Genomic DNA, 26,288 nt, shown 5'->3' with positions numbered 1-26,288 from the left:
AACTAAAAACCGAAACGGAAAGAAAAGAAAGGGATGACTAAACTGGAGTGGACACAGACAACTCCCAGAACTGACTAGGAAGCACCCACGCCACCTGGACGAGTGACGCCGGGTAGAGTGGATCACAGGCGACACCCAGGGAGACGTAGTAAATAACTCCACTCTAATCCCACCCTACACCCGCACTCACTCCATAGTTACCACCAGGTACCACAGTGTTGTAGAACTGTCAGGATATTAGCAATCACCACATTAGCTGAGCTTTGGACATTGGCAGGTGCACTGGCCGTATGAGCGGGAATGGAAGACAGGTATGGCTGTGAGGGAGGCTGGGGCAGGAGGGGACCAGATGTGAAACGGACCCTGAAGGCCGGACGCTCCCAGACCATCTGGGGAGATTACAGAAGACCGGCGCCTCAATTCAGGATAGATATGCCAATTGCACTAACAATTCCCCCCCTCTGCATACACCTCTCAAACTCCAAACCAAACAACCACAAACTACAGCACAAACTTCACTACACTGCAACAACAAAACAAAAACACAGACTCGCACAACAGTACACGACGACTGCCGAGCGCAAACACCCCAGGCCCAGCCAACGGACCCACCGGGCTGTGGCCGACAACAGCGCATCACTGCTCTCTTGCACTTTTCCAGCTTCCTCCCACTAATACCCCCCTCCCATCCTTTTTCAGCGCTGCCAGGGGACCACGGGACCACTCCGGTGGTGAGAGCGTGAGAGAGAGTGTGCGAGAGAGTGTGCGAGAGAGAGAGAGAGTGTGAGAGAGAGAGAGAGTGTGAGAGAGAGAGAGAGTGAGAGAGAGAGTGAGAGAGTGCGAGAGAGAGAGAGTGCGAGAGAGAGAGTGCGCGAGAGAGAGAGTGCCTGAGAGAGAGAGTGCGCGCGAGAGAGAGTGCGTGAGAGAGAGAGTGCGCGCGAGAGAGAGTGCGTGAGAGAGAGAGTGCGCGCGAGAGAGAGTGCGCGAGAGAGAGAGAGCGCGAGAGAGAGAGAGAGCGAGAGAGAGAGTGTGCGAGAGAGTGTGCGAGAGAGAGAGAGAGTGTGAGAGAGAGAGAGAGTGTGAGAGAGAGAGAGAGAGTGAGAGTGAGAGAGAGAGTGAGAGAGAGAGTGAGAGAGTGCGAGAGAGAGAGAGTGCGAGAGAGAGAGTGCGCGAGAGAGAGAGTGCCTGAGAGAGAGAGTGCGCGCGAGAGAGAGTGCGTGAGAGAGAGAGTGCGCGCGAGAGAGAGTGCGCGAGAGAGAGAGTGCGCGAGAGAGAGAGAGAGCGAGAGAGAGAGAGAGCGAGCGAGCGAGAGAGAGAGAGAGTGAGAGCTTTTGCATACTGAACCTGCAGAGAGGTTGTGAACTGTGTTACGGGTCATTGACGAACTTTTAGAAATCCAAACCTGAGAAGGGATCCAAGTAATTGGTCCAGGCAAAAGCCAAAGACAATAGCTCAATATGATTTGGACTAAGGCCAATTTCTTTTGGACTTTCACAAGCACCCTTACTTTTAGCTGGTTAGGCAGGGAACTTCCCTCATAGCGGTAGGGCTTGATTGGAGTTCTCTTTTTATTTAGATAAACATCCTTAAGACCTGGCATATCTTAGCCTGACTGCTTCATCTGGTTCACCACAACATCCATCCATCCATCCATCCATCCATCGTTTTTGCATTGCGTTGTCCGTCCATCCATCTTTAGCACCTTCCATACGTACTTCCAGAGGTCCAGCCACGCATCCTTGTCTAAGCACCGCGCCCTCTAGACTACGGAAACAGCACCTCTAATATTATATATACACATTGTGTTACTCTCCTCTGCAAAACTGTGTTAAATGTGTCCACCATACAGGCAATGCACTGCCCTCACATGCGCTTCCTTGACTCTTTACATCTGTCTAGCCTTATGACCCATTACTACAAATAAACCAGTTTAGTGTTGTATTGCTTCATTTCCCATTACACTTTGTCTTGCGTTACGTATATTGTACCTCTGCAACTGTATTGCCATTGCTGAGCACGGCGCTCCATTCTAGGCTCATTCAGCACTCATGCTGCCTGACTACACGGAGCAGTAGTGAGATACAGCACTATAGGCTGTATAAACATGCTTCAACCATACAACCACTAGACCTCTTTGTGATCATTAGCTGATATTATCAGGCATAAATTTCACCTCATGCAGGCTTAATATCGCCTCATATCTCCCACACTATCTGCAATAGGCATCATCTCATCAAGTCACTACCGAGGTAATTCAGTATTGTTATTGTGCCTATCACCACTTGACGTATTGTCACATCCATGGCTCGCTTTCATACCCAACTGTCTATACCTTACTGTGACAATAAGGCAGGCAGGCTGGACTTTAGTAAAGAAAATGTTGTCTTTATTTGACTTTAAAATGTCAAGGAAGAATTGTCCCAATGAAACAAAGTTGTTCAAGAAAAAAGGTTTTTGGATTTTTCCTCTGCTTTAAGTAGGGTTATTTTCCCGTTTCTGTGCAGGGATGCAGTAAGGACCTCTGGATCTCCTCCTATTAGTCCTCATAAATCCACAAGCTTCCTGCAGCTCCCGTCTCCACATCCAGATGGTTCTGCAACGAAAACAAGAGTGAACAACTAACCCTTTCCTTTCATGTGCTTTATATACACAATGCTTTATGAGGAAATTAGTGTCCAGGTTGCTTGCCAGGTGATAAAAACCCCTCAAAGCCCCGCCCCCTTCCTCTGGAAACGAGGAGAATGACGTCCTGTTTTGTTCCCCGCTTGCAAGACCCTACACCCCGGCTGGGACCGAGTAAGGAAGGCGAGTGTGCTGGTTTGTTTGGGTATGTAACTCCTGTCTGCCGGCTTTGTGTGTGGCTGTGGGTGTGCTTTCCACGGTACTCCCGTTACGAGGGGAAAACATGCTAATATGGAGCGGCGTGGCACAGCGCAGCGACTCTGCTGTTCTGTTCCCACACAGCGTCTCTATCGGGTCGCTGGAGCTTCCATCAGTCCAATGCCTCAAAACACATGCTTCTCTGCTCTTGATTTTATCTGCCTTCGTTTCGTTCCTGTCTGTAACATTGAGGTCAGCAGGTGGTTTACACAGACTGGCACTGGCGCAAATAGATGTACTTTTCAACCTGGGACTTCCTGTCAGTCCCACGTTGCGGCCCCACCACACCCCAAGGTTGTTTGACTCTGCTTGTTGTAGTTCACTCCCCTGCGAGTTCTCCCTTGATACACCATTCTTTACATAGTGAGGCACTTGGATGGCAGTGTTTTCCTCTTGACGGTTACACATACCCCCAAGCATCGAGCCGTTCGGGTCGATCGATGCTCCAGGATAGATAGTCCGGAATCAGTTGAAACGCTGCAGGCTTGTGTACGGTTTGAAAACAAAACTCCTGTAAAGTGAGGAACCACCTCAAAACTCTTTGGTTAGAATCTTTGTGCGTAGCCAACCATTGCAGAGGTGTGCGATCGGTGAACACCGTGAACCGACGTCCGGCCAAGTACTACCCGAGTGTCTCAATAGCCCACTTTATTGATACACTATTTTTCGATGATGGAATAAGCTAATTCATGGGGCAACAATTTGCGGCTGATAAATGCCATGGGTTGTAAATCTGTCTCACTACCTTGAGAGTACGGCTCCCAGACCTAACCTGTAAGCGTCCGTTGTAGAAAAAACTGTTCTCTAAAGTCCGGGCATCGTAGAACAGGATGTGCTGATATTTTTTTTAAGTTCAATAAAAGCTTACAATGCTTCTCCATCCTTTAATATGTCCCCGGTGTAGGATGATTTAAGAGCTTCTGTTAATGGACTGGCAATTGATGAAAATAGAGGAATTAACTTCCTGTAATAGCCGATGAACCCCAGAAAAGCTCTTACTTGTTTCTTGGTGCTGGGCATAGGTAGTTTTATGATGGCCTCTATTTTGTCCAATTAAGGTCTAATCACTCCTTCCCCAACCACATGGTACTTTGTCTGGTTGGCTGCTAGTATGGTTTTCTTGGGGTTTATTTTAAGTCCTGCTGTCTGTAGTACGGTTATATCTGCTTTGAGGTGTTCCAGGTGCTCTTTCCAGGTTTTGCTGAAAACAATTATGTCATCTAGGTAGGCTGAGCTGTACTGACCGTGTGGTGCTAGTATTTGATTCATAAATGATTGAAACATAGCAGGAGCCCCATGTAATCCAAAGGGTAGTACCGTAAATTGATATGGACCAGAAGGGGTCGCAAAAGCTGTTTTTATTTTGTCTTCCTGCCTCAGGGGAATCTGCCAGTACCCTTTTGTCAAGTCAATGGTGCTAATGAATCGCGCTGAACCCAACTGTTCAATGAGTTTGTCGATGCGGGGCATAGGGTATGCTTGGAATGTTGAGATGGAATTTAATTACCTATAATCTATGCAAAACCTGGTACTACCATCAGGTTTTGGGACCAGAACAATAGGAGAGGATCAGTGGCTACAGGAGGGTTCTATTACCCCTAGTCTCAGCATTTCCTCCACTTCTGCCGGCACGGCTATTCTTTTAGATTCAGGAAGGCGGTAGGGACGTATTCGTACTGTTTGTCCTGGTTCCGTCTCTATTCTATGTTCTGTCAAGGACATCTTTCCTGGATAGAAAGAGAATACGTTTCTCAGGTGAAGGATATAGTTTTCCAGTTCTTTTTTTTCTACTGGGGTGAGTTGGGCACCCCATTGGACTGTACAGAAGGCTGGTTATTCACTTTCTATTATAGCCACACTGACGGGCGTAGGACCATCTTCGGGTTCTTTCCATTCTGTAAGTAGATTTATGTGGTAATTCTGGCTTTTCTCTCTTCAGTCCGGCTGCTCCAACAGGTAATTTACCGGCCCCAATACTGCAGTTTAGGGGCCTCTGCACTGAGCCAACATCTTGTTTTGGCTAGTTGGTAACACCACCAATACTTTGTCGCCGATTTTGAAGTTGCGTACTCTGGATTTCTTATTGTAGTATTTTTCTTGTGCCATTTGTGATCTTCCTAGATTTACTCTGGCCAATTCCCTCAGTTTAGACAGACTGTCCCTTAGCTCTATCACATAGTCTGTGGTTTCTTCTTGCTATTCCCATTAATTCTTGGCAATGTCTAAGACTGTATGTGGTCGGTGTCCAAACAATAACTCGAAAGGAGAAAACCCTGTTGAGGATTGCGGGTGTCTCTTAGGACCATGAGTACCCATGGTATAGTTCTGTCCCAGTCTTTACCTGTAGGGGCTTTTACTTTGAGCATTAACTTGATGGTCTTGTTGTACCGCTCTACTAACCCATCTGTTTGGGGATGGTAAATGGAAGTGCGTATCCGTTTGATTTGCAGTTGCTGACAGACTCTGCGCATTACCCCTGAGACAAAGTTCCAGCCTTGATCCGTCACTATTTATGATGGAATTCCCACTCTTGCAAAGAAAGGTACCAGCTGGTTACATACCTGTACCGCACTGATACCCCTCATGGGGAAAGCCTCAGGATACCTCGTAGCATAGTCCACCAACAGATACTGGAATCCGTGACTACTGGGCTCCAGGGGTCCCACTAAATCCATTCCAATCCAGAAAAATGGTTCCTTTATAAAAAGGCTTGGGTCTTAAGGACGCGCAAAGTGGTTTTATTGGGGTCGTCTTCTGGCAGATTTGGTACTCTTCACAATATTTAGCCACTTCTCGATACACGCCTGGCCAATAAAACCTCTTTAGAATTTTCTGTTTTTTCTCGGCCCATATGTCCTCCGGTCCGGTTGTCATGGGCGATTTAGACTATGGACGATCAGAAACTGGCAGGAACCATCAACTGTTTTACCTGCTGTCCCATCTGATCCTTGGTAACTCTATACAGAAGGCCTCTCAGTAACTTGAACCAAGGGTGGTTCGTTTGGGGTGAGGACTCATCTACTGCTTGTTCCCGGACATTCCTTAAAGTCGGGTCTGTTAGTGCTTCACTCCTGAATGACACTTTTATCCTCGGGAATCCAATCCACAAGGCCACTGAATCGTTCCACCCACTTCTTTTTCTCATCCCGTACTTCTCTCCTAGATTTCTTTGGTAACCGCAACTTATTCTCTACGATGTCAGTATGGGAAAAAGGTGCAATTGTTAGCCACTCCGTATCTGTGACACAGTCTTTGAAGGTTCAGTTCCTATTAATACAAGGGCGGGTTGATGGGGCATGATGGCTACCTCCATGGGTGTATTAACTCCATTAATTTCGATGTTAACTTGTTTGGAAGGGTACGATTTGGTATCCCCAAGCACACATTTTACTGGAATTACGTGGTCCCACTCGCCCCAGAAACACTTCTCGTCTGATGGCGGTCTGTTCACTTCCGCTGTTGAGAAGACCTTGTCTTGGAACCCTGTCAACTCTGACCTCCACCATGTATGGCTCCCGTCTTCTTCGGAATTCACGGTTTTGGATGCATCAGATTTCCATTGGCTCGGTCTTAGGTTTTCTAGGGCAAAATCGGGCAATGTGGCCCCATTCCCAACAATCAAATCATTGTGGCTGTCTGTTGGTGTTGGGCCATGCAACACCTTCAGGTTCCACTCTGTGGTTTGGTATCTGCTACATTCCCTGTTCTCGTAGGGAGGTTCTTATTTATTTCCAACGGTATTGCCCTTGTTCTACCCGCCTTTTGGAATGCGGTGGCAATGTCAATAGCTTCGTTGAGGGTTGGCCTATGGTGTTGCCGTACCCATCTTTGCATCGCACTTGGAAGGGCTTCCACAAACTGTTCAAGCTTTATCTTTTCTAGTACCTCCTGAACCGTACTGTGTGCTGGTTTTAACCATTTGTCCGTTAAATCATGTACCCGATAGCACAGCTGCCGTGGGGTCTCACCGTTGCGGAGTCGGGTTTCCCGGATTTTCTGGCGATACGCCTCGTCATCTACGCCCATCCTCTCCAGTATGGTTCTCTTGATGTCCGCATATGTAGTTTCTCCATTCGGGTTTGCCGCCTGGTAGGCTCCTTGCATAGAGCCCATCAGTAAAGGAGCTATATAGTGACCCCATTTTTCTACTGGCCACTGTGAATTCCTGGCAACCCGTTCAAAGTTCGTGAAGAAATAGCCGGGATCATCACCCTGTTGAAATTTCTGCAACACATTAGAAGGGGCAGGTGTTCCTCTGTACACCACCACTGCTTCCGTGACTTGCTTGAGGGTATCCTGTGTTGCAGCTTGTAATTATAAAGCTTGCTGTAGCACTTGGCGATCTGCTTGGGCTTGGTGACTATGGACCTGCACTAGTTGCTGCAGTTGTTGCTGCCCATCTGCCAATGCCTTAATTATTGCTTCCTTGGCGTGTTTGGATCCCACCGCTGCCACCAAACTTCTGTGACAATAAGGCAGGCAGGCTGGACTTTAGTAAGGAAAATGTTGTCTTTATTTGACTTTAAAATATGTCAAGGAAGAATCAAGGAAGAATTGAGGAGAATGGCATCCTGTTTTGTTCCCTGCTTCCTGCAAGACCCAACACCCCGGCTGGGGACTGAGTAAGAAAGGTGAGTGTGCTGGTTTGTTTGGGTATGTAACTCCTGTCTGCCGGCATTGTGTGTGGCTGTGGGTTTGCTTTCCACAGTACTCCCGTTACAAGGGGAAAATATGCCAATATGGAGCGGTGTGGCACAGCGCAGCGGCTCTGCTGTTCTGTCCCCACGCGGCGTCTCTATCGGGTCGCTAGAGCTACCATCGGTCAAGTGCCTGGAAACACATGCTTCTCTGCTCTTGATTTTATCTGCCTTTATTTCGTTCCTGTCCGTAACATGAGGTCAGTGGACGCTTTACACAGACTGGCACATATAGATGTACTTTTCAACATGGGACTTCCCGTCAGTCCCGCGTTGCAGCCGCACCACACCCCAAGGTTGTTTGACCCTGCTTGTTGTAGTTCACTCCCCTCCGAGTTCTCCCTTGGTATACCATTCTTTATAAAGTGAGGCACTTTGAAGCCAGTGTTCTCTTCTGGACCGTTACACTTACCATATGAGAACTGACCCTGCTACTTGGCACCATTAGTTTACCAACCTACCAGGCTTAGTATCCCATTTGTCTACATTAAACTTCCTTTCCACTTGCTGTACACTATGTACCAAGCACTCCAAACCTTAGGGCTACTTTTCCTACTGTGTTTTATCTCAATACTTAATTGCTACAAATTAGACTTTAAACTTATCTACCATTGTGCAACCCACCCTCACAATATGGATCAGGCAATCACTACATCTGCACCAAATTTGTATCTTATGGATCAAACACTTCACCATCAAACCAACACCTAACCAACCTTGCTCCACTAAATATAGGAACTTAAGATTAGGCTCTAGACTCGCACTGAAAACGTCACACAACTTAACTTCCTCCTCACCTAAATCAGGCCACTACCTTAGCAATGTCTCTCCCACCATCAAGCGTAAAAAAGTTGGAACCCGTAACACCACTCTGCACAAGGCTAAAGACACCTTCATCAAATGTGCCCTTATCAACGCTAGATCTATCCAGCACATGCTTTAGACATTGCCGAATTCATCGAAACTGAAGCCTTGGATTTCCTTGCTGTAACGGAAACTTGGCTTCATGCAGCTTCGGGCCCTTCTTTATCCTTAGCAGTACCAGAGAACTACGCCATCATCAGATGTGATAGAGATTCCTCCCTCTCCAAAGGTGGAGGCGTAGCCTTCATATTTAAAAGATCTCTTAACTTGTGACAAATTCCTAACTTGCACATTAACTCTGCAGAGTTATTAACAGTCAAACTGCAGATATCTCCCACTCAAACAGCAACCATGCACCTTATCTACAGACCACCAGGCCCAATCAACACCTTTGTTGAAGACATATCAGCACTCATTACAGCTAATACAAAGCCCAACACCCAGAATATCTTACTTGGCGACCTTAATCCTGGTTATCAGGATACCAAGGACCTGGCAGCACAAGAACTAGCCAATTCACTAGTAGACTCAGGATTCACTCAACACATCCTTGAACCTACTCACAATAAGGGAAGAACTCTGGATTGGCACACCGATCTGAACTGTTCTATTAACCTCGGAGCAGTTATACCATGTTCTTGGTCGGACCACCATAAAATTACCTTCAACATCAAATCTAATCCCCTTAGTCTGAAATCCAACCTTGCACCTCCTACCTACACTAGAAATAAAAAGGATCTCTCCAAGGAGAAACTTCTCCCTTTAATCCTTCCTCTTCTTGACAAAGCCTCTGAAGCCCACTCTGACCCCAATGCCTTGGTAGACATATACAACCAAACTTTGCTAAAGGCATTGAATGCCATAGCACCCCTCAAACTAAGGAAATCTAAACCTTGCCCACATCTGAATTCTTGGTTTACCCCTCAACTAAGATCTACGTAAAGATAAAAGAAAGGCTGAGGCACACTGGAAAGGACACCCCACAGAATCAAACAAAAATATACTAAACACAGCTACATCTGTATACAAAGATGCCATATTCTTGGCTAAAAAAGATCTGTACAACAAGTGCATATCTCAGGCTGAATCTAACACCAAAGAGCTCTTCAAGATTCTCAGAGAACTTGAATCTCCCATAGCCCCGATCGATAATTGTATTACTGACACCACCTGGTGCACCAATATACAAAAAGCGCTCCTTGTAAAAATCTCGACTCTGCAAATCAAAATAATTCCAAAGAAATGTAGCCTTCCAATAGATCACCTCTATAACCTGAACACCAATAACCATTCTTCTCATGCACGCACGCCCGAACCCTTTAACTTCTCACAACTCTCCACATGGGAAGTTGAAAACATCATTAGAAAGATCAAACCATCCAACTGCCAGGGCGATGTTTGCCCGGCCCCTATCGTCAAAGAAGCTGCTCGTGAATTAGCTCCTTTTATCACCTCTTTCTTTAATGCCTCATTCAAATCCGGGACTGACCCGGACAACCTTAAAGATGCGTGGGTCATCCCTCTGATCAAAAAACCCACCCTTGACCGTAACAACCCTGCCAATTATAGACCTATTAAAACGGTTCCCTTCCTTCTAAAAATGTTGGACCGCGCAGCATACATCCAAATTCAGGCCTACCTAGAAGCAAATAATCTCCTTGGTCTTCGCCAATCAGGCCTCCGACCCAGACATGGGACAGAAACCGCCTGAATCGATTTAAAAACACAAATTGAGGACCTAAAAGACAAGGGCAAACTGGCACTACTACTACTGCTCGACTTAGCGGCTTTTGATTTGGTGGATCAAATCCTTTGCCACCACCTTAAAATTGCTGCTCATTTCTCAAACAAAGCCACCTCATGGATTAAATCCTTCTTGGATAACAGATCGCCGAGCCTGCCGTGTTCTATGTGGTATACTGCAAGGATCTTGCGCCCCCCCCCACTCTTTATAATGTCTTTACTAAGCCGCTCTTTGATATTCTTGACTATCTTGGTGTCACCTACACAAATTATGCAGATGACACCCAGATACTCATCCCTATCTCGGGTGACTATGCATTGGACTCAATCAACCGCAGCAAAGTCTATGCAACCATCCAGGCCTGAATGGCCCATCATGGGCTTTGTTTGAACGATGAAGAAACTTGAACTACTTATCTTAGGCTCTCATCCGAGACTCAACAAATTAGATCCAATATTCAAAGCATTCAATATCGATGGGAACACTATTAAGGTGTCTAATGATACTAAAACCTTGGGTATCTACCTTTCAACAGACAAGCCAATGCTGTAGCCTCAGCAGCCGCTTATACCTACAAACTGATAACTTCATATAGACCCTTCCTATCTACTGCCAACTACATTACCCTTGCTAGAACTTTATTAATGTCTAAGATTGATTATTGCAACGCACTTTATCTCGGAACCAGCAACAGTAACATCAACATACTTCAAGTAACGCAAAACAATGCCATTAGAGCTGCTCTTAACATCCCGAGGAAATCTCACATATCTGATACTAGACGGAACCTGCATTGGCTACCTATTGTCCAAAGAATAGCGCTGAAAATACTCGCCTTGACTCAAGTGCCGAGCAAATCGAGCACCTGATTACCTTTCAAACCGCTTCCTGGGACACACCACCTCTCGACCACTAAGAACTACCCAAACCCATTTGCTGCGCATACCCAGATTTAAACTGCAAAAAGCAGGTAGGGCTAGCTTCCCAGTCTTGGCAGCTAGGTTATGGAAAACCCTCCCTACTGCAGTAAAAGCTGTGCCTTCCTTCTACTACTTCAAGCACAAAGTCATACATTAGCTTGCTGAACAGGACGCAGCTGCGACCCACATATAATGGGCTATCACACTCACTAACAGTACTTTGTACCACTGCAAATACCTTTTGCGACCTGACCACTGTATCTTTATGATTTTTATGCCATGTGATCCTTATGCCCATTTATCTGTACATTTGTAACTATATAACTGTCTTTATTGCTTGTATGTAACCATGTTGGTCATCCTATGCGCCCAGTTGCCTTCGGGCCCGGTTCGCGCTTTACAAATCAATAAAATATAAATAAAATACAAATACATAAATATCATCAGAAGACTTTAAATGCACAGGCACTAAAGGCAATTTGAACAAAAAACAGTTCAAGAGGATGCAGAAGGGGCCACAAACATATCACACTCTCTCCAAGACACCCATTACTTTCTGAACCCCGACATGGCAGTATACAAGTCGAACAGCACAAATGATGCATTAAGGAAAACAGAGCCGGCAATAAAAAAATAATTTTTAAAAAAACTTACCAATTTTATAGCCACATATTCATTGGTGTACAAGTTCTTGCCTGCAGAAATAGAAGAACTACAATTAATAGATAAGAAGGGTTCTCAAATGAGCACAAAAAGGAGGGCAGACTGCTGCAGGGTTGTGGGCATCTGCCTTATTTCAGTGGAGGGGGAAAAAAGCCTCAGCATTCCAATTCACCGAACTGGCAATGGTCCTCTCAAACCACTGCTAGCCAACAATCCTTAGATCGCTGTACTTCCCTAAACTTGACAGTAAAGCTGCAACTACATTATCTCCAGTTAAATTACACCACAGCTCTCAGAAAGCATGCATCCTTGTGTCCTAGTCCTTCAATAGTCCTACAAACTGGAGGCCCTGCAAGAGGATGGTACCAGAGTTCCCTTAACACCAGGTGACTCGGGGATTCTCTTTAGCCTCTGGCTATTTGTGTGCCATGTGAGTAGTTAAGGACTGTGAGAGATTGAGGTGGCCTGGATCATGAACAACCCAGCATCAAGCTCCATTGTTGCAAAGATCTGAAGGGATAAAGGAAGTCAGAAATGTGGATGTGGTCACCATTTTATATAGATCTGCAGCAGCATAGTTGAGACCAATGTGCTCTTTAAAAAGGACAACCCTGCTAGCATCCATCCTCTCCCTGCAAAAAAAAAGCGATTTCTGGCTATCATGACAAAGGCGTTAGAAATGTACTGTTAACTTACAACTAAAACAGACTGCTACAAACGAGCACCACATTCAAAGCAGCATCCAATAAAAGGGTATGTAGTTTGATCCCCTTCAACCCTGCACCACCCCCTTTTAGACATCTGGGGAGTTTGTGGTAAGTGTGACAAGGCAGTTTTGCAGTGAAGGAGGGATTAATCCAACTCACAGGGCATCTTTCCTCTCCCCCCCCCTCCACTGCACACAATGCAAGGCATACAATAAGCAGTGTTGTATAGCAATTTGCTATCCAATTTTGTAGTGTTGGTAATTAAATTGAGACGTGTGTAGCAAAGCTAGCTATTCCAATTACCCTGTTCAATGAAAGCAAAGCTCAACTGCATTCCTCTCACGCCATTGGGGCTCCCTCCACTCTTTTCTCTGTTCACTGCCAGTTCAAAGGGGCTAATGGAGAGAGTGCAGCAATAATCATCCATGCCACTCTTAAGTGTCAAAGGCCTGTGTGGGAGTGCTAGGTAAGGTTCTTTCTCTTTTAAATAATTGCAAACCAGAAGTAATCGGGAGGATACTTTAAGCTAAATATAGCCTGTCTGGCAAAGACCAGTATGTATCAGCTTTTATTTAAAGACAGTCCTGCAATTCCATTCCTAAAAAATGTAAGTTGTTACATAATTCATAATTGCAGTATTGCTACTGTAAAACACTGCATGTCTCCATGCTTTACTGTAAAGTTTAGGCTAGTGTAGCTAAATCTCATAGGGTCAACTATATTTCATTTTACAGGGGAGGATGCATCATATGGTTGAATGAACATGAAAACGTACATGATCACTCAGCCATATGCTTTTAACCACAAACCTAGTTCTCGGACCTGCAGTTTGTATCCATCTGTGCAACTGGGGGTTCAACCCATGAGCTAATCCCATACTACATGACATTCCATATCATCACCCTGTTACTTTACAGTTTGCCCAGTTCCCGTTTTCGGCCAAAGTGACTGAATAAAAAATACTGAATGCGTGATTTGGCCGAATTTCACAGTTCAAAAAATCTAACGGGTGAAAAGTTTGACCAAATCATGCATTTGGTGCTGGGGACTGCGGTGGTGTCCCTCGCACCTCTGCTCACTATATTGTGAGCGGGGGTGCCCCTGCAGCCATCCACAAAAGAACAAAAAAAGCAAAGGAAAAGGCTGCGGGGATGTCGCCGGCAACACCCGTTCATTATACTATACAGTATAGTGAACGGGGGTTGCAAGGAAAACCTCTGCAGCTGACCCAAAAAAAATGTTTTTTAAAAAGGAAAGCACACTGTTGCGCCAGTTCCCGATCACGGAAGGGAAAGTGAACAGGCGTTGCAGGGACCAGCGCGATAAGGAACGAAAGGTTATGGGGCTGGGTGGTGTAGGTAGGGGTGTGTGGTGGGGGGGGGGTGTGGGTTGGTGTTTGGGCAACTCTGTAATGTTCAGGGGAGAAAAGACCCTCAGCTTCGGTAAAACAACCCAAAATCCAGTTTACAGCCTGAAACGCAATCCACTCTGCTTACTTTCTTTCCTCTTACATAATAAAACTAGATGTTTATGCAAAGTAGGAATCGATAGTTCCATCCAGTCTGTACAACTACTGCAAAACCATAAACTGTAGTTAACCTCGAGCGCTCACTTTCCTCTATGATTATGATTGCGTTAAATATTAGCACCTGCAGGAGAGTGTGTTTACAGGACCTTTTTTAAAAATCTTATGTATGCATTTGCGTCCATTCATGCAGCAAACCTTTTACATTTTATAGACGCTCATCACGAGCATGCAAAGTCTACTTGGCCACTCGCATAGTCTAGGCGAGTACCATTTGCAGGGGATGCGTCAAACTTTTATTTAACATGTACTTTGCAGTAAATGTCAAATAAGTTTCACTTTGCGTGGCTAGCCCCTGGGTGGCAGCACTGTGCCAAACAAAGTGGGTTTATGTGACATGCACCATTTTACAGAAAGCGCATTTACATATTTTTGATCCATTGCCATAGGTCGAGTGAATTTCTCTCAGGTCGAGTAGTTAAACTAAGTTAGTCAACCTTAGCCTCTAGCAGAATTTTAAATTATTTGCAAGGCCCGACTCATCTCACTAATGTCTTACTTCAGTGTTAAACAAAAAGGCTGTATTGCTCAGTTTGTGTCATGGGTATAAATAACGAGTTTTAGTGGTGCAGAGCAAGGAGGGAAAACGTTCAAAAGTGGGAGACAACACAGGGTTGCGGGGTTGAAGTTAGGTTGATGAGGGTTTGGGAGAGTAGAGTGCACCAGTGTGTGAGGAGTAGGATTCATGCTAGTGAGGAAGGGATAGCCCATTGGCAGATGTAAATACAAGAAGAAGGAATTTTAATTGGGAGAGCATTACATGGATCGCCTATCTCAGGGAAGACAGTGGGCCTCATTACGAGGTCGGAGGTAGCCTTGCCGGTTTTACCGGCAAGGCTACCTCCAAACTCTCACCCGGGTCTGGCACCCGCAAATGGGCAATTACCAGGCTATTACGGCCCAGCCGGACCCGGTAATTGTCCTTTCGCGGGTGCTTGGCCCGGTACATCCCCACTCCCATTGAGCCTCATAGGGCTCAATGGGAAGGGTGGTAGCACCGGTACCGTTAATACCAGTACCGGTGCTACCATCATGTCCTGCTCGCGGGTGCTGGTACAGCCACCAGGTCAGATCTGGTGGCTGCAAGGGCACCCACGAGCAGAACTCCTAGTATGGTGGTACGGTAGCAACGGTGCCGGTAGCAATACCGGCGCCGTTGTCGCCTTACCGCCATATTTGTAATGAGGCCCAGTATGTGGAAGTAGGTAAGGATTGTGGTTGTAAATGGTAGAAAGATAGAGCAAAGGAGTTGGACGGTTGCATGACGAGGGGAGGGAATTAGTCTAGCCTGCTGAGCCAAGTTATAAAGATGGTTAATATATTGTAGTCTGTCATCTAAGATCAAATAACTAGGTTGCCCCAGGTTTCACTCTAAATTAGACAGGAAATAGGTGAAGAGAAGGACAGCACACGAAAATACAACTGACTAGACAACCTGGATGTACACTTCAGAATAGTTGCCCTACCAAGTGAAAAGCAAAATAGTTGCCCTACTAAGTGAAAAGCAATGTGCTTATGCAACACCTACACTTTATTGCTTTAAGAGCGGACATCCCAGAAGCTGGAACACTGCTACAAAGGAATACGGATGTGAACCCCGAGAGACTTTCAATTGTTGTTAGATTAATATACAGGGCTTCTGAGACGTCAAGCTATGGCAATTAATGTCTCTTAATCAACTGTAATGAGAATGAATAAAATGTTCAAAATCTTTGGGTGCCCGAGTATAGATCTACAGTATAGGTAAGAACGGATGCTAGGTAATAGGCCTACCACCCCATCTGGTGTCCTGACAGGAGGTAAATTGTTGATAAACCTCTGTTCCGGAATTTGGACTGCGCCACAACCGGGTTGCAGACCGTGCACAGTCATAGCCTGCAGCCAACCCTACCCAAACACCCCTACTGTTTTATGCTGGCGGGTCTGGGGAATTCTATTTCCCCCTCAAGCCTCCAGTGGATATACTTGTGTTCTGCAGACCTATCCTAATTATATTAGCTCTCCGATACTTCTGTACCTCGAAAGCGCATTTTATGGCAAAAGGGTGATAAATACAAACTCAGCTTATCACCACAAAGAAGAAACCATCAAACTCACTGCCCCCAATTTGGATTATGGGGCAGTGTCTACATTGGGTCCGGCAGACGTTCCCCTGCAATGGACATCGTAATCATGGGCCAGATAAAAGTAGTTGATTGCATAGGCTTAAAGACTGATGACCGAGCCTTTTACGTCGACACCAGGCCAGGATTGATCGCGGGTGGCAGTGTTTTAAAGGTTGATAACAGGGTGAGAGCGAAAGAATTGAGTGACGGGTGCATGACCGACTGAAGAAGCTGACCCACAAGATGAGGGGAGATCAGGAGAAAAACTAGGTTTGAGGCCCGATTGCACCACAAAATATGCATTCTTGGGCTGCCCAAATCTACCTCTATCACACATGGGGACTTTAATTGAAAGTCTGCTGAAAAGGTACTAGGGAATCTGATGATCTCCCATTTCATTATGAAAGGGGTGCACATACGGTGCCACCACTCTAAGCCTGCTAGCTCTCCCTATAATTTTATAACTTCTCAAATACCCCAACTTGGTTCTGTCTAGAGCCAGGGAGCTAGCAGACTTTTACAATGTGAACCTTAATTTCCACGTTTCCCCCGCTCCGGATTTACAGCCTTTGGTTCAAGCAGCCCAGCACAACTTCATCACTGTGAAATAAACTACATGAACATGGCCTCTCGTACACACTCCTATTCACAGCGACAAAGGGGTCATACAGAAAGACAACACATACTTTCTGAACGCTGCTGAAGATGCCCTATCCTTCCTTTGTAGACCGTGCAGAAGGCAGCAAGCAGTCTGGGGAGGCCCATTTGTCTTCTAGTGGTTGACATGTTGCCAGGATGAGAGGATCCCACCATTAATGCTTGGCTGACTGAGGAGTGTTGCAGTCTCGACACTCACTCGATTGGCTGGGGATTTTGTAGCACCTATGATTAGAATCGGCCCTTCACATTATGCTCCTCGGCGTGGCCATTTTAATACCTGTCCTATTTGGGCTGTATTCAGTGAAGACTTTGCAGTCAGACTGATCCCTTATACTCTTGCATTTTATGTTAATATTTTTATGACTGGGTACTTATTGTGATCTCAATGTTTAATACGTTGTAACGTTAATGGGTGAATCCAGGGCTAATCTCCAAATCTACCGCAATCGGTGGCTACTATGCACAGGCATTAAGGGAGCTTTGTGATTGTGCATTTATGAATGCTTTCTTTACTACAATGTAGTCTGTTGATCCTGCAGTTTACTTTGCTGATTTCGCCAAACAGTCTATATAGAATTCCTAATGTTTCAGGGTGTTCTGGTTGAACTGGCTGGAGTGTATTGCCACCTGGACTGGCAATTCTGGCGCCACCTTGTTGCTGGGACGCAGTGGAGCTGGAGTCCAGAAAATTACAAAGACAGTAGCAGCGACAACAATTTAAATACTACAGTACCTCAGAAGCTGGGGTACCATTTACCTCTGCTTGTGTTGCCAAGTTTGGTTTCTTGCCCTGAAGAAGGCTGGGCCACTGATCTAGTTGACAGCCTCACAAGAGCCGAAACTCAGGTAGGCATCGGTCTTTGAAGCTGTGGTGTCAATTAGAAACATTTTGTTTCCCTTCTGTTTTTGTTCGTAATCCTATGACAATAATTAAGCATTTGTTGCTTAGATGTTTTTAATTGTAGATTTTAGTTATTCGTCTTGCACATTTTGCATTCTATATGGGTGCACAAGGTGAAACAAGTACAACTCTAGGTGTTCATTGAGGAAGGCTGATTTGTTGGGGGCGTTTTTTGTTTGCATTTGTTATTCTTTGGCCCTTTTTTGAGCCTTCGTTGGTGTTATGATTTTTTCAGTTCAACAGGCAAGGTTGCAGCTCTTCTAAATTCTTCTGATTATGTGATTTTTGGTCCTCGTCTTTATACGTTCCCATGTTCAGCTGTATTGTTTGCTATGTTCATCAGTATTTACTAATGTGCTTTAATGACATTATTTCTACATTATTTTGATTCATACATATAAAAACAAAAAAGGTTATATTCTGTCATCTACTGAAACGCTATGGAACTGACCTTTTTAGTGCAATACTACACAAATTGCAAAACACAGCTCCATTTCCCTGGTTTAGCACTCTAGCAATCAGTTTAGTTTTGAATTAATCTTCACACAAGTACAGCTGGTTGAGGTGCGGGTGATCCACTGCACATTTCGGTATTACAGTGCAGGAAGGTGAGGGATCTTGTGTTTTGTGGAGTTTTCTGGAAATGATCATTTGATCAGTCAGAGTGGGATTGCCTTATAGGTTTTTACTGCACTATGTCACCCACTGCATCCGGGTGGGGCCAAATATGTCTGACCCTATGACGAGCTGGAAGGCTCAGGGACTGAATAATTTGTTTATGAACTATAGTATCACTGCCTACATGGTCAAAACGACAGCACAACTGGGTTACTAGAGTAAAATTTGCGGGGGTCTGCCCTGGTTACCAATATTAGCCCACAGAGCATTGTCCGCTGCCCCTTCAGTGGTGACATGAATAGGTAATTCACATGACTGGCAAGTGTATATGCACCCGATTTCTTCCTACAGCGTCAGCGCAAAAGTCATCAGTATATGATTATGAAATCATATTATAAATTGTGAAAAATAAACAGAAAATTGGCGTACGGAACATCAAATGGATGAACTTGATGATTTACGATTTGTGGGTATTATGAGAGCCAAGAGCGGACCAAGAGGGGGGAATTTACAACTTAGGCTTCGGAAATTGGAATCTAAACTAATTTGTCTATGTAGAGCTACAGAAAACGGTCTGAACACGGACCATGAAATGTATGTGTTCTTATGAGCAACTGTTCTATTTTTCCATAGGAGGAGCTACCCATTGTCCACAATGCATGATGATTACTAAATCAAATTTAACTATAGTACTAGTGTTCGTCACTGTGCTGAGACCATCACCCAATCCAATTAATATTGGATATAACATATTTGGGAAATAATTTGGTTAGCTTTGTTCTACATTCTTTTGCAATCATTACATAGATGTCATTGGATCACATTTGTTTTAATCACGTCCCCACCATGTCAAATTATCCAATACTATTTATTGCATCAACTCGAAATAGAGTCAACAGAGATATTCTATACAATTTTAGGATTTACTTCATTTTTCTCGCGAATACGGGAGCGCAATTGTAGATTGCTAATATAATCTGGATTACAAGCAAATTTTAGGTCAATCTGGTGCCCACTGAAGATTGCTTGGTGTAGAAAGGAGGTTGCTGCCACCACTGACTACTATGATTGCAGGTACAACCATAGACAACAGCCTTCAGTCCCCAAAGAACTGTGGTGAGAGGCTGTGGGTGCTGAAGTGGAAGGTTGTCACATAGCCTCCCTTATGTGGATCTTCAGAATCTTAAACATCAGAGGATACTTATGAACCCCATGAAATGGTCCAAGAAACCTTCCTTGCACACTACCAAGGCCACAAATGTCAGCAACCGAGCAGAAGAGGTAATCCATATAGTTGTTGCTGTGACCCATGGTGTACATCTAATCTGTGTACGTCAAGTCTCAAGAGCATCACAGGGAACTAGCAGTGGTAAGAGCTACTCCATGGCATATCAGCAAAAGATCAAGCGACTCTTGGGAGGCAGGAGGAACCATGCCTCATAGTTGACAGGTGCAAGCAGTTTGGGAACAGCCCAAGCATCTGCCCACAGCTGCAGTCATCACTGAAGGCAAAGACTCTTGAGGATGGGGCGTCTGTCACTGCCACACAGTGGTGCTTTGCTGTCTAGCTGCCATTTTAAACGAGGTAGGTTGAAGCGCAGATGATGGAGCAGGGCTCTAGGAGTACAGTTTCTGGTACACCCAGAGACCTCTGAACGAGCTCAGGGAGGGTTGGAGCCCTTCGACCGAGGTGCAGTAGTCTCAGTGCAAAAAGGTGCCCCTCGAGCTATGGCCTGGTACAAGAGTCCAGAGGCTTAGCTCCTGGGTGCAAGCGGCAGTGGTAGCCCAATGGGCCTTGGGGCAGGCTTTGGACCTGAAAAACTCCTCCCAGCAGCGGAACTTCTGTGAAGGAATTTCAATTCTGGAGTACCCCAATATAAAAAGTGGTATCTGCCTTAAACTCCTTGTGAGCATCGGACTTTAGGTCGTCCCGCGGGGACAAGACATCTTTAACACACAGAGCACCTAAAAACAGACTATCGCGGTGGACAAAGTGTCATACGCCGTGAAAGAGTCCCAGTGCTGATTTGGAACTAGACACATGGAGCAGAATTCATGGGGATCAGACAAGGGAAAGAACCACTCTGAGTAGTCCTACCAAAACCAATGTGCTATGTCGGGGAGAAAGTGGCACCGGAGGTCAGCGAGACACTTTAAAATAAAAAATAAAATTAAAAAAAAGAGAACAGGGGTGCAAAAAAGAAATGTTAATACTCTACTCTCACTGTAGGGATCCACTCCAGTCAGTGCCAAAAAGAGTACCGACTGGCAATCCCAAAGGGTGGGGCTGACTGAGCGTGTCCACGCCAACCGCCATGCACCTTTAAATTCAAGTGTCAATGCTCTGCTTGCAGTGCAAATGGCTCCAGTTAAATCCCCTATTAGCAGCCCCACAGATTAGGAGTGTATCGGCAACTTTTACTCCCTACAAATAGGCAAATGCGCCCAAAACAATAGGTAGTAAAAATACTCCTAACAAAAAATGGGAAACTGACATGTAGAACCATGTGTCCCTGCTTTCACCCACACAGATCCATGGATATGTTTGGACCAGTAGTAAACATAGTACAACAGGAAGAAACTATTATAACTGCCTGATAGGAATAAGTAAACATCTATCTTTTAATGTGCAGGAGTAACTAGGTGCAAATAAATAATAAATACAAAAAAGAAATTCCTTTGTACAGTTCAAACATTTTGACTTGCTTGTAAAATACTCCCTTTGGGATCTTGGATGTACCTTTTTACTCCCTAAAAAATCATTTTACTCCGAACTTTGAACAATAGGGGGTAAAATACTCCCAAATCTTACCCGAGCCACTGCCTACTAAGGATGTGATACATTGTTTGAAGAAAATAGGACTGAAAAGGATGCAGGAGTAAGAGGAATTGCATTATTCCAGTGCCGAGCAGTAGTTTTCTTCCTGTAGGAATGCTTTTTTTTTTATTATTATTTTTTTAAATCAGGCAATCACAAAACTATTTCTCAATCGCATCTTTCCAAAGGTTTTTTTAAATGATTAGTAGAGGCTAAACATTTCAAGTTGTGTCCCTGCTGCCAGATTGATGCATTCGATTACCTTTGCCCACCAATGGCTTTCCTTTGACAGTCAGCCAACATACAGGTAATTTGGTCAGGATTGCTTTTCCAGCAATTAGCAATCCCCAATGAGTATATTCAGCCACCCCCGCCCAGTGCTGGGCTGCCTGGATCAGATTGTGTTCTGCCAATCCACTAGCCATGACAGCGTTTATTCTGCCTCCTCCCTCCTTTCTAGATATGTTCATACACAACTCCAAATTCTAATCCCAGTTACTTGGCAAACGTACATATTTCGTTCATTCGAAATCTTATATTACCCCATGAATTTAGAGTAAAAATATATGTATTTTCCAATTATCGCCAGAATAGGACTAGCCACTCTGGGCATGGAGTGGTGCACAAGGATAAAGATCCATTAGCACCCTTGGAACGTGGTCCCTGCTACGGGGCACACCACTAACTGCCATTGGTCTTACTGAGAGATGGTTCCCACGGCTGCATTGACGTCAGGCCACCAAGAGCAAGTCAGTACCATTGGTACAGGAAGGAGAGAAAGAAATATTGTTTCTGCTCCAGCCGTTTCATAAACCTCTGCTTTGCTGCACATTTTCATGTTGCACTGCACTACACCGCCAATGTACACTACAGTGTAATAATATCAACCACGGCTTGGTACTCCCCCTGCGCTCTCTATCCAGAAACATACAAAGTTACTGATTTGAATTATGAAAGATCAGCTGGCTGCATAAGTGTTGTTCAGAAAGTGACTCCAAGCCTGATGCCAACACAATTTAGGACTTAGTAGTTTGAAAATGACTCATGTGCCAGTTCTCAACCAATAAGTTATAACTATTATCGTTGCAATTTGGATTGTTAACCGAAACTACTTGGTTGTAAAAATAACGCGTTTAATACAAAAACACATTAGTCTGTTTAACAATCAATTCATAACATTCATCTTTTGTACAGCCAAAACATGTTTCGACCTTCAGCCAGGTCGATGTTGAAGAGCCATGGCGATATAATGGAGCCCTACGGGGCTCCATTATAGAGTGTGGTGGAGGAGAGAAATGGGACCCATTTGCACTTGGGAGGGTCCGTTAGAAAGGAAGGAAGCCACGCCAGTGCCCTGTCCCTGATGTCTGGGGTATCACGGAGTCTGTTTATGAGGCTGGGGTGGTTGACCATGTCAAAGGCAGAAGAGATCGAGGAGGATCAGAACAGAGGGGAAGTTGGAATCCAGGCTGGAGAGGTGGTCTTCACGGATGTTCAGGAAAGCAGTTACCGTGCCTCTGGCAGCCCTAAAACCAGACTGTGATCGTGGAGGTAGCTGGCCATTTCGGTGTGGAAGGTCAGTTGGGGGATGACCAGTTTCTCCATGGGTTTGTCCAAGAAAGACGTGATGGCGATAGTTAGCCAGGCCACAAGGGTCAGCAGACTGCTTTTTTAGGAGAGGGTGCATGATTTATGTGCGATTGGGTTAGTTTCCTGCTGGGTGTTGTCGAGTGTGTGTAGTTTGCACTGGTTATTTGTTTTTTCTCTGCGGCCGAGGTATGTGCGATTTGTTCGGTGTTCGAGGATCAGTATGCAGCGTATTAGTACTGTAAATATAGCCAGCATGCTTATCGTCTACATAGTCACTTTTCTGCTCTTGCCTCTTTGTTGTTGCTAGATACAGTCTTGTTACATTCTATGCTTGTAATTTGTTATCGGTATGACTTGTATGTACCGGAAACAGCGCCTCAATGGCTCAGGGTTACCTGTGCGCTTTACAAATGAAATAAATAAATATTAGAACCTTATTAGTAGGGTTAGCGGGGAGGAGTGATCAGAGTCAGTTTGTGCAAGGTTATGTAGAACTGTCGAGTTAGTATTATTCTGTGGTGATTTGTGATAGAATGCTTTATTTCTTTGAGTGGCCCTGTTTCGGTCCATCAGGTTTCTGTTTTCAGTACTTCTATTGTGATATTTTGGCGGTTTCCATCCAATGATGTTTCCTATATAGTTTGGTTAAGTAAAGAGCCATGTTTTTGACAATATTCTGCACTTTAGGTGTTGTTCGTATTTCCTTTAAAAGAGAGTTCCAAAGTCTTTTCCCTATGTAGGAGAATGGGGTACCCCAAATGTACGCTTTGAGCATTGCTTAGGTTTGAGGCAAAAGTCGTTGCTGGACCTTAATGTCTGTTTCGGTTTGTAGATGGACATTTTTTCCTGTATGAATTCTGCTCCTTGGCTGTGGATTGGTCTGTGTGTTATGTAGAGCGTTTTGAAGAAACCTTGTTTTTGACCGGTAGCCAATGTAGTGCTCTCAGTGCTAGTGTGAGGTTTTCTCTTTTAGTTAGTCTGAGGACTACCCTGTGTTCTGTATTCAGTGTAGTTCTTTAATAAAGGTATTCTGGCATTCCGAGATAGAGGCTGTTGGCATAGTCTATTCTTGACATGACTAGAGAAATGACTGCAAGTGTTATATGTGGGAAGGTGAAAAAGGTAAACCTCAGCTTAATTGTGTAGGTGGATGAAACATTTCTTTACTACTGCATTGACTTGCAGTTGAAGTGTCAAGTCATTTAAGGCTGTTGTACTCATCCAATGGTTTATTCCTGTGAGGCAGTTGGTAAGGATTAGGTGTTGTGCTGTCATGATGCGTAATTGTAGAAGGTGAGGCGGTCTGTTTTGATAAGGCGGACGGGGATCATATTGAATAATAGTGGTCAGAGGGATAAGTCTTGTGGGATTCCACATGTGCTTGGGGTTGAGTTAAAGGGTGTTAGCCAAGTTTTTCTGTTCTTTTGGTCATTAAGGATTTTAGGTAGAGTAGCAATGTGTTGCTGATTGCTATATCTTCGAGTCTTTTGATGAGTGTTTCATGGTGGACTGTGTTGAACGCTGCTGATAGATCAAGTAATATTGGTGCCAATTTGACTGAGTTTGCGTTGGTTTTTAGATCACCCCATATCTGTATTAATGCAGTTTCCGTTCCTCTGAACTGTCTGAAGCAGACGAGTCAGATTGTTTTCTACATGTTCCAGGATTTGTCCTTACACGTAGCTTTGTAGGAGTTTCGGCAGTTATGTGAGGTTTGAGATTGGTCAGTAGTTGGTAAGGTCTTCCGTGTTTCCAGATGGGTCTTTAAGAAGTGGCTTGATGTATGCCAATTAGAAGGCTTGTGGCACAGCTCCTGTTGCTAGTAAATGGTTGAAGAGGATGAGGAAATATTCTGCAGGTATTTTTTGGGTGAGAATAGTCTTGTATATGCCTGGTGGGCAGGGGTCTACTGGAGAGCCGGCTCCGTTGCTTTTGTTCACTAGGCTGTTTAATTGTTCTGTCGAGATTGGTGGGAGCTTGTTTAGTCTTGTAGTTTGTTCTGGCGTTGGCTGGTTGGGAGTTGTTGGTGTTTTAGGCATGCTTTTATTGACTTGCTGGATGTTTGCGATTTGTTACTGAAGTGTTCTGCAAGGTCATCGCATCATTTTTTGTTGGTGTATTTTTGCATGCTGTTGGGTTTCTTAGCTCGTTGATGTCGACATCTCTTTCTGGCTGTTGCTAGAGTTTGTGATCTGTTCATTGTAGTATGCCTTTTTTGCTTTGAGAATTTAAGTTTTGTATATAGTCGTATCGGTCTTTGGTATGTGATTCTTTCTCCGTTGGCATTAGTTTTTGCTTTATTCTTGTTCCAGTTTCCTAATCTATTTTTTCAGTGCTCGGAGGTAGGGCGTGAACCATCTCACCATTGATTTCTTTAGCAAGGTTTTGAGTTTTTTCTGGTGCAATGTCATCTAGTGTTTTCGTGATACATTTTTGGATTGTCTCAATTCTTTCTTCTATGCCGATTTGAGTGCAAGATGGTGATTGATGGTTTGGTTTTGTGGCTTGCAATCTGGTGCTCATGTCTGCAATGTTTATGGATTTCCATTTTCTTTTCTGAATTGGGGGATTTTTCGGGAGGTTAGATCATATTCGTGTTGGCGGGCAGATCACGAAGGGTATTAGGAGGTGGTCGCTCCAGAGTATTTGCATTGGAGGTGCCGGTGTGACCAGGTTTTTATTGCAGTAGATTGAATCTAGGGTGTGGCTTGCAGTGTGCGTCGCCCCCTTCACCATTTTCTATAGATTCATTGTTCTTAGATGATTTCTTAAGAGTTTTGGGTGAATCAATGTTTTCTTGTTCGAACTAGATGTTGAAATCTCCCAGTATGGTCAGGTGATCATGTTTAATAGCGATGTCGGTGATGGTGTCCACAAATGTGTCTGTGAAAGTAGGGTTGTGGGTCGGTGGCCTGTAGACCAGTAGGAATGTTTAGTGATGATACTGTGGTGATCTTTAGCTGCTCCTTGTATGCAACGGCAAGGCTTCCTCTTTCCATTGAAGATGTTGGGTAGGGAATCGTGTGCCGTTACCTTGAAGCTTCGGTGAGGAATAAGATGTCTGTCCCTCCATCATTTAGCAGTTTGTTTATTTCACTTGTGCATTTTGACACTGATCTGGCTTGGACTAGGTTGCAGTGTACCTTTTTCTGAGTGTGTCCTTTGGCGGTGACGTTGGTAGTTTGTGTTGATATCGATTTCTTTTTCTATCAGATTGTGCTTTGGTTTCGGGCTGTGTCTTCGTCGAGAAGGTCAAAAAGGTTGCGTTATGGATTGATGTTTTCTTCTGGGTCTGTCTGCTCACAAAGATGATTTTTTTGTGTCATGTACCTAGAGGGTCATACAATTCAGTTGTTCTAGAGCATTCTCATAGAGCACTGCACCCCATAACATACAATGAAGTCCCAAAAATACAATTCACACCAGCAGTCACATTGTATCTACCATCTTCAATACACTCCTACCATTCTTCGACTTCCAACATCTCTACACTAGACATTTCTGCTTTCTGAACAGTGCCCAAACTACAATTTCTG

At 44.6% G+C, this 26,288-nt stretch overlaps 1 protein-coding gene across 2 annotated transcripts in view; it reads right to left on the bottom strand.

Moving 5' to 3' along the window:
* The window catches only part of CSNK1G2 (casein kinase 1 gamma 2), a 335,785-nt gene that overhangs the window by 166,707 nt on the left and 142,790 nt on the right, over positions 1–26,288 (bottom strand). For both annotated transcript variants that reach the window (XM_069649504.1, XM_069649503.1), the window contains exon 3: positions 11,760–11,800. In XM_069649504.1, coding sequence (XP_069505605.1) covers positions 11,760–11,800 — 41 coding nt within the window. The remainder of the gene's footprint in view (positions 1–11,759; positions 11,801–26,288) is intronic.

Source organism: Ambystoma mexicanum, chromosome 1p (genome assembly GCF_040938575.1).
Source record: "Ambystoma mexicanum isolate Mex_15411 chromosome 1p, UKY_AmexF1_1, whole genome shotgun sequence".
NCBI classification, from domain to species: domain Eukaryota; kingdom Metazoa; phylum Chordata; class Amphibia; order Caudata; family Ambystomatidae; genus Ambystoma; species Ambystoma mexicanum.
This window is presented reverse-complemented; position numbering and strand designations above follow the sequence as displayed.